The 14,051-nt window shown below is 37.4% G+C and overlaps 1 protein-coding gene across 2 annotated transcripts in view; it reads right to left on the reverse strand.

Moving 5' to 3' along the window:
- The window catches only part of LOC110048761 (NEDD4-like E3 ubiquitin-protein ligase WWP1), a 42,640-nt gene extending 29,008 nt beyond the window's left edge, over positions 1-13,632 (reverse strand). Inside the window, exons 1-10 of one of the 2 annotated variants that reach the window (XM_089297264.1) lie at positions 13,507-13,632; positions 12,970-13,050; positions 12,168-12,247; positions 9,931-9,983; positions 9,435-9,460; positions 9,290-9,328; positions 7,946-8,054; positions 4,308-4,432; positions 3,747-3,963; positions 2,758-2,972 (exon numbers count right to left, since the gene is read on the reverse strand). In XM_089297264.1, the coding sequence (XP_089153390.1) occupies positions 2,758-2,972; positions 3,747-3,963; positions 4,308-4,432; positions 7,946-8,054; positions 9,290-9,328; positions 9,435-9,460; positions 9,931-9,965 (766 nt within the window). In that variant the 5' untranslated portion in view covers positions 9,966-9,983; positions 12,168-12,247; positions 12,970-13,050; positions 13,507-13,632. The remainder of the gene's footprint in view (positions 1-2,757; positions 2,973-3,746; positions 3,964-4,307; positions 4,433-7,945; positions 8,055-9,289; positions 9,329-9,434; positions 9,461-9,930; positions 9,984-12,167; positions 12,248-12,969; positions 13,051-13,506) is intronic. The other variant, XM_089297263.1, reaches the window with a different exon arrangement.
- Between the last annotated feature and the right edge of the window lie 419 nt (positions 13,633-14,051).

Consider the following 14,051-nt stretch of genomic DNA (forward strand, 5'->3'; position numbering starts at 1 on the left):
CGAGCTGCAATTCTGCTTTTTCGTTATTTGCTTGATAATGTTATAATACTTTCTTTTACAAGTTTATTTGTAAATAGTTTGTAAATATTTGTAATGTTGTTGTCCTCAATGTTTTTCTACTCTTTTGCCCCCTTCTTGTTGTAAAAACCATTAATAACAATTATTATGAATAAAGTTTTCATATAATGCGCACTGTATCAGAGTACAGATGCACAGTAAGCTTAATTTCAAATTTTTACAGCAGAAATTTGACAAATTTGACCCAAATTGAACATTCCTTGTGACTTGGACAAACGCAATGGAAATGAGCTGTTTGTTTGTAGTAAACACAGTTGCATGGAGGCCATTGTTAACAACAGAACAACAGAAGTGTTAAAACAGTACTAAAATAACAAGTTTTGCAAGTCAGTCTGACAAACTGTAATCACGTAGCAAAATAAACAAATTTAGGTAGCAGTAGGGCACTCAAGAAGCAGGAAGAAACACTTGACTACGTCTTGTGTTTCCCCCTACACTTTTTTCATGCTCTACCGCTTCGTGCATGCTTTACAACAGAACAGAGCACAGTCGAGGCTTCATAACTTGTTAACCAAATGACAAAAAAAATCATGCTGCTTCAGGAAATCAATCAGAAAGGAATGCCAAAGTATAAATTTGGATGAAATTTGAAGTAGCATGCTACTGTAATTAAGCTGTCACTCACAGCAGAGCTAGATCAACTTTGTTGACGGAGCACTATGTTGAATGTTTTCTTTAGGGTTACACAAAGAGAAATCAAATTTGTGGCCGTGAACGGGAAAACGTACCTTAACGTTTATCCATTAAATGGTCACTAACGGACGGATAGCTAACGGATAGTTAACGGCCTTCACAGCATTCTAATGTTTTGTCCTAACGTCCCAACGGTTATCTAATTGTGCCTAACGGATGATTAAAGCGTTCTAACGCTCTCTCCTAATGTTCTAACGGCTAACTAAGTATGCCTAATGGATGAAGAACACGTTCTAACGGTTGCACAATTTGTTCTAACGGATAACTGAAGCCGTTTAACGGTTGTCTAACGGCCTACATCTAAGGACGTTTAACGGTTGTCTAACGGTTTACATCTAAGGACTTTTAACGAACGAACAGCATAGCTTTCAGTCCAATGTTATAAACACATAACTGTGCCAATCCATTATCAGTCTTACACCACGGTCTTACACTCACGATTTCTGAAAAAAAATGAATCACAAAGTGCCGATTTCATCAGTCATTGATGGGACAAACATTTAAAAAATTATTTCCACGGTGAGCATTGAAAGCAGAACTCAGTGATATAAACTATCACTTCCTCATCGAGACAGACAAACTCAGAATTCGAGTCCTTTCTTATCGTGTGGGACGCGAAACGTCGCTAAACCCGTGTGTAAACAATTTGACTCGCCAGTTGATCAGGGTGAACATTTTTTAATGTTTTACTCAAATGGATTTGTCGCTTGTACTTATTTTTACACGATGACTTTGTCTAGAGTTTTTTAAAAGTAACTGTTTGATCCAGCTGTGGATTCATGAAAGATTACGCTTTCTTGACAGAGCATGTGAAAAGCGGTACCTTCTGAAGTCACGAAGCTAGTCTCGAAGCAACGGGCGTTTTGTTGGCGCTGGTTTCATAAGATAAAGTTGTTTTGTCACATACATATAGTTAAATTGGTTTCTTCTGATTCAGAGTCAGACAACAGTGTATCAAAATATTTAGAAACTTTCCGCCGGAATATGGCTGTTTCTCACATCTTGGAAGATGTAAACAACTTTATGCAAATATTTGAACCCACAATTTGTGACATTGACACACAAGCACAAGTTCTTGACACGTGATCAGTGATTACTTCGCAGAAGATCTTTGTTCATCGCATGGCCATTTTGGTTGAGTTTTCTCCGTGTTTGGTTCGTTCGTTTATGGCACTTGTAAGGTATTTTTAACTTTCGTTTGTTCACGACTTACAATAACAAATTACAAGCTCTCGAAACAACCAGGCTTTGCCAAATAAATAAAACAGTTCATATAATGACGATCGTTGTTATGATTTTACATGTCATTTCTGTTTTCGAAAGCGGCAAACGTGTTTTGTTTTGGATCGTGTATAATAATTATAGTATGAAGGCTTTATTGAACTTCACTTGAGTTGTATTTATCAATCATCAGGGCATCAAAAAATAATAATCGCCAAACTTCTTGTCGAAAGATAGCTATCTCTCACGATTGTTTTGAACTAAATGGAAGCCAAGAGCTGCCCTTGTTTCACACTGTGTTAGGCTACGTACCACATGCTACTTCAACGCGTCATGCCATTCTAACGGAATCGTTACCCATTTAACATATGCTAGTTTATTCTAACGGATCCTAACGGCTTCTCTAGCCGTGCTAACGGATACAGAGTTTTTGCTAACGGTTATGCTGTCCCGTGTAACGGTCTGATGCTAACGGCTAACGGATACATGTCTCTTGCTAACGGTTGCACACTCTGTTCTAACGGCCTGATGCTAACGTCTAACGGTTGGGCTAACGCCTCTAACGTTTTTAAGAAAACTTTCTAACGGATGACTAACGGATACTTAACGCTTTAGCCTGTCTAACGGATAAGCGTTAAGGTACGTTTTCCCGTTCACAGTCACATTTAAGTTTGGTCCACTGACAAGGACTTAATGTTTGAACAGTGATCAATGAATTATAATTGCTTAACACTGGTTATGATATCATTGGATCAGTAACTGCACCTTGTTGGGGTGGCTGTCCATGAGGTGGTGGAGGAGGAACTGATGGAGTGGAGGCAGAAACATTACTTCTGGTATTAATGCCAGGAGAGGAATTTTGAGACGTATTAGCAGCTGCTGCTGCTGTAGTAGTAGCTAATGCTCCAGTGCTGACAGGTCTCTGTCTTGCTGATGTTTGTCTACTGTGCCGTCTTTGTACATCCCCATCATTTGGCCTCCTGTAATACAAAACTACCTGTGTCCAGTAACAAGCACACCAGCGAACTGATTCACTTGGTTGATAAAGCTCATAAAAAGCCACCATATTTTTTGGTTATAAGGTGCACACATTTTTCAAAGAAAATATACCTGTTCAATCAAAATCTGTTCTGCACACAGGGTATGCCGTATGGCTGAATATGTTCACGCCACAAAGTATAACTTTGCCAAATTTCCCTGATGATTAAACCTGTCAAAGGACTCAAAAACTTCTGAAAAGAACCATTGTATTTATCAGCCCTGCTCAGCTCAGCTACTACTCATCCTCCCCTTTGCTTTCCATCTTGAATTCTTTGTCAATGGCGTCTTCTTAATTCAGTAGGCACCTTATAACCGAGTATTCAGGAGTAGCTTTCAGTTTGTAAACTTGGTACAAGGAATTATGTTTAAAAGTTAATGTTGCAAGGCAGTCAATTAAGGTATCAGTATACAACATACCTCAAATGACCGCTTTGCACTCTCTCATGTTTGTGCGTATTACGTACTGGCCGTAAATTACCAAGAAAATGAATTGCAACAAGCTAAACGCCATAATGTGGCGAAAAAATTCAGTGAGCAGATGCTCAGAGATATTAGGTCACATGGCCATGATCATTTGCTGTGAATTCAGCAGCCTTAGCGAGGGGGAACACATGACCACGAAAAAAACATAACATTTCCTAGCCAGTGATTAAAAAAGCAAATTTGCATTTCTGGGAGAAATTGAGGTATACTAGAAGGGAAAAATTTCTTACTGCTGTGACTGTCGGGATGGTGTGTTGCCATTTGTTGTGCGAGGGGCTGCAGCCACTGGTCCATTAGGTTGAGGAGTTGGTGTTAGTGAAGGTGGCCTTCGAGGAAAGTGTCTCATATTCACACTCATCCCATCAAGTACAACCTCCAGGACTCCTGTCTGACAAGGAGTGCCATTCTTGTCCAGGATAATATTCACTTTTAAATTATGATTGTTCACTGTGCCACCAACAACAAAAAGTAACACATTCAGTTTAGTAAGAATAAAGAGGTTCAACTTTGCTCACCTGGCTTCCAATTCCTGTTTTTCATACTAAATTGGAAACTCCCAAAAACTTATTCAAACAAAGGTTTTTTCCCTTTTTGATTTACTTCCTGTGATAATCCTGCTTCAGTACCCTTGTTAAGTTTTCACAGAATCCACTTTCAAAGTCCATATATCATCCTACCTACTCCGTTGGCTCTTGAATATATTAAATGCACAAGGGTCATGCAGGACCTTAAAGTACTGCTGTAAAACTGTAAATATCAAACTGTATTCTAAACCAAAATACATAACTTACATTTGCCATGGCTTGAATGCAGGACATCATTCAGTTGAATCTTTGCACATCCCAATGGGACATCGCTCTTGAGAGAAAATTTATTATTAACTTCCAGATCCATAACACTATATGGTGTCACCAGGCTGCAAAGACCATAGAAAAGTGTGAGAAAGCACAGGAAATGTCCACTGCAAGTAATTGAAGGGGTGAGTGCAAAACCATGCTAAGTGACGATTTGGGTGAAAAAAAAAATTTTCGCGAAAGGGCTTGAATTTTTGCATGCGGTCTTTAATGTAATAGAAAAACATGGTCCTGTATTTTTGTCGCTGGTTTTTGCTTCGTTTATAAAGACGCCACTAGGAAAACCGAGTGGTTTTTCTGCATACGCAATATCTCGAAAGCGAAGCGAAGCTTAGCGGAAAAACTACGGGACATTGTTAAACATACCTTAACAAAACTGTATGGGAAATTTGGAGCGTTTTCGACAAAGTTCACTTTTGATTAAAATACCTAGCGCCCTTTTCCCGCCGAGGTCTTCAAATAAACGAAGCCGGGCCTTTGTTATGATAAACAGAGCCGACCCTTTGTTATAATAGCCAAGCCAAGCCTTTGTTATAAGTCGAAGTCTCGCCTCAGTTTATTATAACAAAGGATCGGCCCGCCGCGACCACAAGGACTTTGATTTTACTTAGAAACCAGCAAAATGTCAATTTCACGCAACTTATATAAGCTCAAATTTATTGATTTCAGGTCAAAAGTGGTTAAAACGTTGACTCATGTTAACGCGCGATGGCAAGGATGTTGATTTCTCTTAGAGAGCAGCAAAATGTCAATTTCACGTAACGTAAAAGCTCAAAAATGTCGATTTCAGGTCAAAAAAGGTTTAAATGTTGATTTCATGTTAACCCGTGACGGGAAGGTTGTTGATTTCACTTAGAAAACAGCAAAATGTTGATTTCACGCAACGTATAAGCTCAAAAATGTCGATTTCAGGTCTAAATAGGTCAAAATGCTGATTTCACGTTAACGTGTGACGGCAAGGATGTTGATTTCACTTAGAAAACAGCAAAATGTTAATTTCACGCAGCGTATAAGCTCAAAAATGTTGATTTCAGGTCTAAATAGGTCAAAATGCTGATTTCACGTTAACGCGTGACGGCAAGGATGTTGATTTCACTTAGAAAACAGCAAAATGTTAATTTCACGCAGCGTATAAGCTCAAAAATGTTGATTTCAGGTCTAAATAGGTCAAAATGCTGATTTCACGTTAGCGCTTGACGGCAAGGATGTTGATTTCACTTAGAAAACAGAAAAATGTTGATTTAACGCAGCGTATAAGCTCAAAAATGTCGATTTCAGGTCTAAATAGGTAAAAATGTTGATTTCACGTAACGCGTGACGGCAAGGATGTTGATTTCACTTTTTTTTTTTTTTTTTTAGTGTTGATTTCACTTAGAAAACAGCAAAATGTTAATTTCACGCAACGTATAAGCTCAAAAATGTTGATTTCAGGTTTAAATAGGTAAAATATGGCGGCCGGAAAATAGTGTTAACATCTGGAACTTACTTTGGTTATCTGGGACAATGACTATCTGCACTAAACAAATAAACATCAAATAAGCACTTTTCCAAATACAGCAACGTCTTAAATGGCTAAAAATCACGAGATAAATACATATTTTTCGACAAACGCGATCGTAGCTTTATGTCACGCACCGCCTAACAGTTTAACAAATTAACCCTTCTGCGCAATGTACGGGTCTCCATACATCTGCATGTCCGCTGATCCCAGAAGTTCAAAACACTACAAATCATGCTGATATGAAATAAAATCAAAGCAACCTGGATCACAGATCTATGTTACAATCGATCGCTACTTGTTGGCCATTATTATCTTTAAATGAAAAAAGCCGAAACAATCTAGTTACCAGTTCGAGAAACGCGAGCAGAACGTGATCGCAATGCATGCCGGGAAGGGTCTTTACACCTCGTGCGCGGGAAAACATGGCGGTCGATACAAGACAAATTTTATAAGTCAAAAACCAGTTCTCGCTTTCCAAACTTTGACACTAGCAACGCTTGGCAAATGGGCCACAACTCACGAGAGGGTATTTTTCTTGGGCAAGAACTGCTCTTGGACTTTGCTGCCTGGCTCGATCTGACTTCAAACGCCGATAACACGATTACGGTATATCAGCTACCTTCGAAGTTTCAGAATACATTTTGATTCTTTAAAACGTGCTGATGACTTACGGGTTTATCGAGGCTTTATGATGCCTCTCAACCACCAGGCAGGCACACAAGGTACTTTAACACAATGCTTAAGATATTAGTTGACAGAGCTCTAATGCGGCACATCTCTTTTTAGTTCGATGGTATTTCGTTTGCCGCTCGATCGATTCACGTGTTGTGCTCACGTCACAATAGCCGATGTAAACAATCTGTTCCCAGGTTTCCGCTCTATATATGCTGTGAGATTTGATTTTGACTTCATACACTATAAACAGTCTGCCTGTTTGCTGTTCAACAAATAAACTCCTAAAGACATGGCTAGGAAAAGCCAAGTATTTTTGCATACGTTATAACTCGAAAACGAAGCAAAAACCAGCGACAAAAATACAGGGCCGCGTTTTTCTATTACATTGAAGACCGCATGCAAAAATTCAAGCCCTTTCGCGAAAATTTTTTTTTTCACCCAAATCGTCACTTAGCATGGTTTTGCACTCACCCCTTCAATTATAATTTTAAAATTTTTGAATGCCGGTTAATTCTAGGAACAATATAGTGGAAGCTCTTGTAAGCAGACACCTTTGCCATGCAAAAAAGGTGTCCCTAGCTGGAGCTGGTGCTTACGAGAATGGTTTTGTTAGTGGCCACTAGAACTGTAAGGTGTATATGGCCACTTATGGTAACTTGCCCAGCTAACAATAAACATTGGGAATGCAAAAAGTACAATGTACCCCGTTCCAAATTAATTTTTTTCATTTTGATAATGGCGATAACTGTGTATAGAAAACTGGTGTATTATGCAATATACAGATTCTAACTGCAGTACTTACTGCAGTACTATGTAATATACATGAGATTTCCTTTCAGATGGCTGCTTATGGGAGCTTAAAAACAAAGGAAAAGTCTAAATTATAAACCCTCAAAGTGTCTGCGACTGTTTACCGGAATGTCCATTTATGGGAATGAATAAACACAGTTTGTATGGGAGTTCAAACAGGATTTTGTGAAGGCGGTTGTACATGTAGAGTAGTCCGCTTCAAGAGTGTTGGTTAAGAGAGCTTACACTGTAGCTGGGTCGGTGGACAACGCAAAAACAAATATAAAACATAATTAAAATGGAACATTCTTTGACAACTATAATATGCATTGTATATTTGTTGCAAAGTGTAAGAAAAATAAACATACATTCTGCAAAATAAAATGAAATCTACATTGCACATACTTCATAATTCCTCCTTTCAGAAAAGAGTAACAGTTAGTACAGGTCATGTTTTTGAAGAAGAAGATTATGTCAAAGTTATTTGATAAACTCATGGTACAAGTCTAAATATTGCTTGAGCATTACATTGTGATTCTAAACGTGATTCTGATCATTGTTTCTATCAATCAAATTAAGACACATGTATATTACTAATTGTGTTGCTTACATCGTAAACTCCTCGTCCCACACTGGTTCCCATGTCTTACGAGCTGCCTCTGTTTTCTTTGACGGCTGTTTTCCATCAACAACAAGTTTGACATAAGGGTCTCCTTTCGCTATTATAATGATAAAAATATAATTTTTTGAACACATTTAACGGTTTTTAATGTGCTTACCAAAAATTATGAATATTAAGAAATAGTTAAATCAGTAAGCTTACAAAATATAGGCGTGGCTTACAATAACATTCAAAATCAGTGCACTCACTAAATTAGATGACAGCTAAACTAATTCAAATACTTAAAATCAGCTACTGTGTATTATAAAACTATTTACCATTTTCTCAAATGGCAATACTTTTGAAAGGCTACTTATAACAAGCAGTTTCCTCACATCATCTTATAATTAACTGTGAGACCAGACCTCTCACTGCCAGAAGGCTATTATAGTTAACTGTGTTTTTCATGATGCATCCCTTTAGTCTTTCCATGGTTTCATTTTTTTGGGGGGGGGGAGGGGTGGGGGTTCTCCTTCTTTTTCTTTCTTTTGAGGTTTTGTTGGCCTTTCAGCTGTCCAACAGAAAGTTAAGGAAAGTGTCCAGTTTGGAAAGAAAAACTGTAGGCTTATTTGGCTCTACCACTTGCCAAATTCATGAATTAAAAGACTTTCCCCAGTTAATCAACTGATGACCAAAGATATCTTCTGGTAGAAAAGGTAATAACGTCACAAGCAGTGTAAGGAATCAAGCTACCTCCAGGCTGATTTTTAGCAGTTGGTTTTTAGTCTATTTGAAGAGTAGCTCATCCACAAAATTTGTAATATAACATCTTACATGACTTTTACAGCAGAGCTCCATCTTATGGTCACCTTGTTAATAAGGTCACCTTGTTGTTAAGGCCCCCTTTTTTGTCCCGGTGAAATGCCGATACATTTTCTACAATAAAACCCCATTAATGCGGCCATTCCATTAATACAGCTAATGGCCACATTCTGAAATCCAAGCCTGTATAATCCTTTATAATATTACCCCATTTATACAGCCACTCAAACCAGTTATGTTCATCTTTCCATTGTTAATATTTTATCAATGGATTCAAGTTTTGATGTTTTTAAAATTATATCTGCATTCACGATGCTCATTAAAGAACAGTTGTGTGGAAGTGCAATTGTGATATATCTGTTAAGACGTCACTTTCAACTCAGACCAGCCATGGGGTTTGACCCTACCCCATTAATATGGTCAAATTTTCATGGCTCATTGGTGACCGTATTAACAGGGTTCCACTGTGTTTGTGTCATTTCACACTATGGCACAAAATTTAACGAGTTAAGCATAAAGCATTGCACTTACTGAACCATCCTGACTGTTCTTTAAGCGAGGCTTTAAGGACTACAGAAAAAAAAACAATGTTCAAAAAATATAACAGCTGAGTACGAGAATAACACGATTAAAGCATTGAGAAAGTGGGTTTCAGACACGTGTACCCGGCACTTACTTGTGAATTTCAGTTGTGATAGCTGGCTGTAAAATGAGCAAAAAGAAACACATAATTACAAAAGTTAAAAATGTACAGTAAGTTTAATATTATCATCATAGCATCTACATTTTCTTTGAACATTCATTCTGTAATATATGTATGGGTTGGTTGGTCAACCAGTCAATCCAGCCTGTTGGTCAACTGCTTGTGATCTTTGCTTGATTGCTAGTCAGGTTATTTAGATTATTCACCATTCATTCAATCATTCATTCAGTCAACCATCCCTGCACACGAACAACTCAACCTACTTGGCCTTTGGTAAGTGTAAATAAATGCAAAAATTTCCATACAACTACTCAACCCAGTTAAGACACCTAAGGAAGAAAGGTTACAAAGACCAAAGCACACAAATTGACAGTAACCAGAAGATGTTTACTGCTAAATTTTCTGTGCTAAGTGTGTGTCTGTATCAAGTAAATGTCCATAGAGCTGGGTTCCACTACATATGTGTTACCTTGCAGAACTTGGTTGAGTAGGGGAGTCAACCATGACAATTCTGGGGAAAATCTAAGGAAAGCATCAAAATGAATGAAAATGTCATTTAATGATGTGATAGTTAACAATTATTCAACAAAGGAGATAAATATCCACCACTTTCACAGACATTGAGGTGAATAATTATTGTTTACATATTACATACATGTTTAATTCAAATTCACAATATTTACAAAAAATGTACATAAATTTGAAAAGGGAGTTTATGCATGTAGGTTAACCCTATTAATAAAACTCCCCTAAAAAAGAATAAAAATTACAATTGAAGTTACATTAATTATATTCACCTTACAAGCTGAATAATAAGCAGACCAAAAATTATTTAACCTGGAAATGAAATGGCCAGGAAGTCATTTTGCTTCTGCTTGGGGTATTCATCTCTGAGTTAACCTATTAGAATTTATGGGGCCCAATCTATTCAACCAAAATTTCCAAGCTGTCAGGTTCAAAAATTTCTTGGGGGTGAATGGATCACGACACGTACAGACGGTCTTGTTCCATTCCACTTGCAAAAAGAGTTCTGCACTCTTACTTAAAATGGCGGTTGGTGGATGACTGTTGCTTGTGTTAGAGTTAGAGGACAATTTCATCTTAATTAATGATATTGTACAAGGTGTTTTATCCATAGAAATTTATCTCAGATAACAGGTTATTTTGAGCACACCGTTCCCAGTTGAGTTCGAGGTTTTGCTGTTTAAAAATGGTTTATTTCCTGAGAGAATTTTGATGTTCTTTTTTTCATTTAAACATGGTGTTTGAACTCAACCGACAAATATCTGGGAACAGTTTTCTCAAAATAACCCATCATGTGAGAAAAATGGTCCACCTCAAAAGGTGGACTGGCTTTTTTGAAACTTTTTCGGTTGGACCAAACCCATCCATTCAGTTTTAGACCAAAATTTCCAGCAGATTTGGTTGAACGGATCGCACCCATGAAAACCATGATTAATTTGTGTGGAATATACCATTTATGATAATGATTTGATTTAGTGCCTTCCTTCCAATAAGCGCCCCTTTTGAATAAGCGCCCCCCTTCGAATGTGTTTTTATTAATAAGCGCCCCTATTCCAATAATCGCCCCCATCCTAATAACTGCTCCTATTCTAACATTATAATATTACAGTACCATCAGAGAATGTATCAACAGAGGTTCATCTTCCTTAATTGCTCACATACGTAATGCTGCATTACAAAAACAGTGGTTTTCGTCTGAATTTCTTAACTGTTAGGTCCATGTTAGTGCATATTTTGTCAAACGAATGACCTCATTTTCGAGTTTTGTTTTGAACATTTGATTATTTTGCAAAAAAGAAATGAGCGCCCTGCCCCGAATAAGCACCCTGTCTCAAATAAGCACCCTCCCTTGAGGTAACGAAAGCAAATAAGCACCCCGGGCACTAAATCGAATCATTACGGTACTAACTAAATATCAGTACATGTATATTGAAACCCTGTTAATCTGTCTAACAGGCCACCCAAATCTGTAAGTAACAAAATGCCTGACTGAGCTCTACAACTGGGCAACCGCTAATTTCGAGCAATGCACATGAAGTCTTTGAAGCACAGAAAAACAGGAGTGCACTAACTGGTAACAATTCCCCATCAATGTTTGCTGACAGTCAAGCACAAAAACTTTACAAGTAATCCCTTAGTAACATCAAATTGCTGACCAGTGTAAAAGGCATCTAATGTATGGTTTGTACCTTCTTTTTTTGCTTGTAGAATTAACCAAGGACAGCTCTTGTATTTTGTTCAATTGTGCAGTTCCAGAAAATATCCACACTCTCCCTACAGAAGGGATTAGAATTTCCTGGGGGAAGGGGATTCTGTAAGACCAAATCATTTAAAGAAATGTAAGAAGCTTAACTGGAATTTTCAGAGGGGTGGGAGATCTTAGAAAAAATCCATTCCGTGAGGTGGGGGGAGGGGGCTTACAGATATTTTCTGGAACTACACATTATAACAATATCATTGAAAAATGTAACCACTTTATATTTTAGCTCACTAACTCCAAAAGGCAATTGTATTTTATTGGTTTACAAGCACAAATGTCATAATTATCTGTCTTACTCACTATCACAGACACAGAAAATTGTCACCAGCTGACAATCCTGTGCAAGAAAATTTTCGTTATAATGTTCTATCTTGTTTACTCCAACCCACAACTTGCATTTTTAAACCTTTTCATTCACTCACTCAAATTTCCAAAGGTCGCTGACTTCTTTTATACAATGGGTGTGATAAGCTGAGAATCATCAAGGCATGAAAATTTGCCGCTTGAAAGCAATTTTATAAAATGAGTTACAGACACCCAACACAAACTCCAAGCCTATGCACAATGGAATAATGAATGAGTCAATCAGCATACACACTTTTTATCAATATTTCAAAGGTAACAGTAGTATGTTTATAGTTAAGTGTATGATTTATGGATAACCTTATAGATATTAATACACTGATCAGAAATGTGACAAGCACTAGATGTCCCTGACTTTTACTTTACTGTAGAAGTAAATGAACATTAACCTTGTTTCAAGCCATTAAAGAGTTACTGTTGTTATAGGTATAACTATGTATAGAGAATTAGGAAAAAGCAAAGTGACAGAATATTAATATTGAGCAGGATGATAAACTATTACGAATGTTTAACAGACAAGGAAGTAACACGACGCAACCATGGCGATTGAAATATACTTGGTAGGAAAAGAATATTTTAACGTTCCTATCACAGTGATTATCAAAACTGACTGGGTATTTTGAACATTTCGAATAATACCAAGCAGTGGTAACTTTAAACTCGAGAACGACGACAAACTATCAAACTGGTGTCTGCATGTATCATCACGTCAACATTCAAAGAGGTTTCATCTAAATATTTTCTATGTGTACTTCCTCATGTTATTGTACCGGATCAAATTCTCAAGTTGGTAGAAAGTTCCTTGCTCTGGAAGTTATACTGTACTGTAAAAATGAGGAAATCTAAGCAATCGTTAATTACCTTACGGATGAAACTTGCAAATCACGATTATGATCTAGTTGTTCCCATCGGCTTGAACTGGCATCTAGGCCATCTGAAGCCCTAAAGGATATTTAACAGCTATTATAAGTTCACCATCACTATAACTACTAATTCTTTTTATCACACCACGGAGAGATAAAATTTTGAAGGATCGTTCGTTATATTTATCATATCCTAGGTGAGTAACAACGAAATATGTAAACTTGCCATGAAATCTAAACATATTGAATGCAACGTACTCTTACCTCACTGCATTTCCTTTTTCAAAGTTAGAAAACGTTTAATCAAACTTTTAGTAAAATAGTAAACGGCTCAAAGAAGAACGATTTAAAAATCTCACTCTAAGCGTTAGCTTATTGCCGGCTATAAATTTAAACATCTCCCACTATTATAGTTAGTTTCCGAAGTTAACATGACCTCGTAACAACATGGCTACCCATACTCAACTTCATTATTGAGCGCTAATTCAAACAGATCGTTGCAGAAACGAAACACAGCATTTTTCAAAACTCTTACCTTCTGGTCATAAGCCCATAATATGAAAAAACTACACAAAAACAAAAAAAATTGCTTCCTAAATTGAAAAGAGCCAAGTCACCAACACCAAGAAGGCCTTCGATGTACATACCACGTGACCATCACCAGATGACGTCATTATTCGGTCACAGGGTCACTATTCTTTATTCAGTTTAGCGCCCGAATAAGCGCCCTCTAGGGCCCCCTTCGAATGTGTCTTTATTGCCCAATAAGCGCCCCCATTCTACGCGCCGTCAGATCAGAGTACGTATCAGCCGAGATTCATCTGATCTTCCTTTTATGCTTCCTTTTGTAATACACCTTATTCCAAAATGGCGGCCAATTTATTATTCTTTTGTTTGCATGTTTATTAGCCCTCTTTGCCTCATTTTCACTTCAAAATTCTTTTGTATTTTGTACATGCTGACGAGGCAAAGAGGGCTAATTACCATGTAAACAAAAGAATAATAAATTGGCTGCCATTTTGGAATAAGGTGTATGGTGCATTACAAAAAGAATAAACAGTTGTCTTCGTCTCATTTTAA

Source organism: Orbicella faveolata, unplaced genomic scaffold (assembly GCF_042242905.1).
Source record: "Orbicella faveolata isolate gen_17 unplaced genomic scaffold, um_ofav_v1 contig_3, whole genome shotgun sequence".
NCBI classification, from domain to species: domain Eukaryota; kingdom Metazoa; phylum Cnidaria; class Anthozoa; order Scleractinia; family Merulinidae; genus Orbicella; species Orbicella faveolata.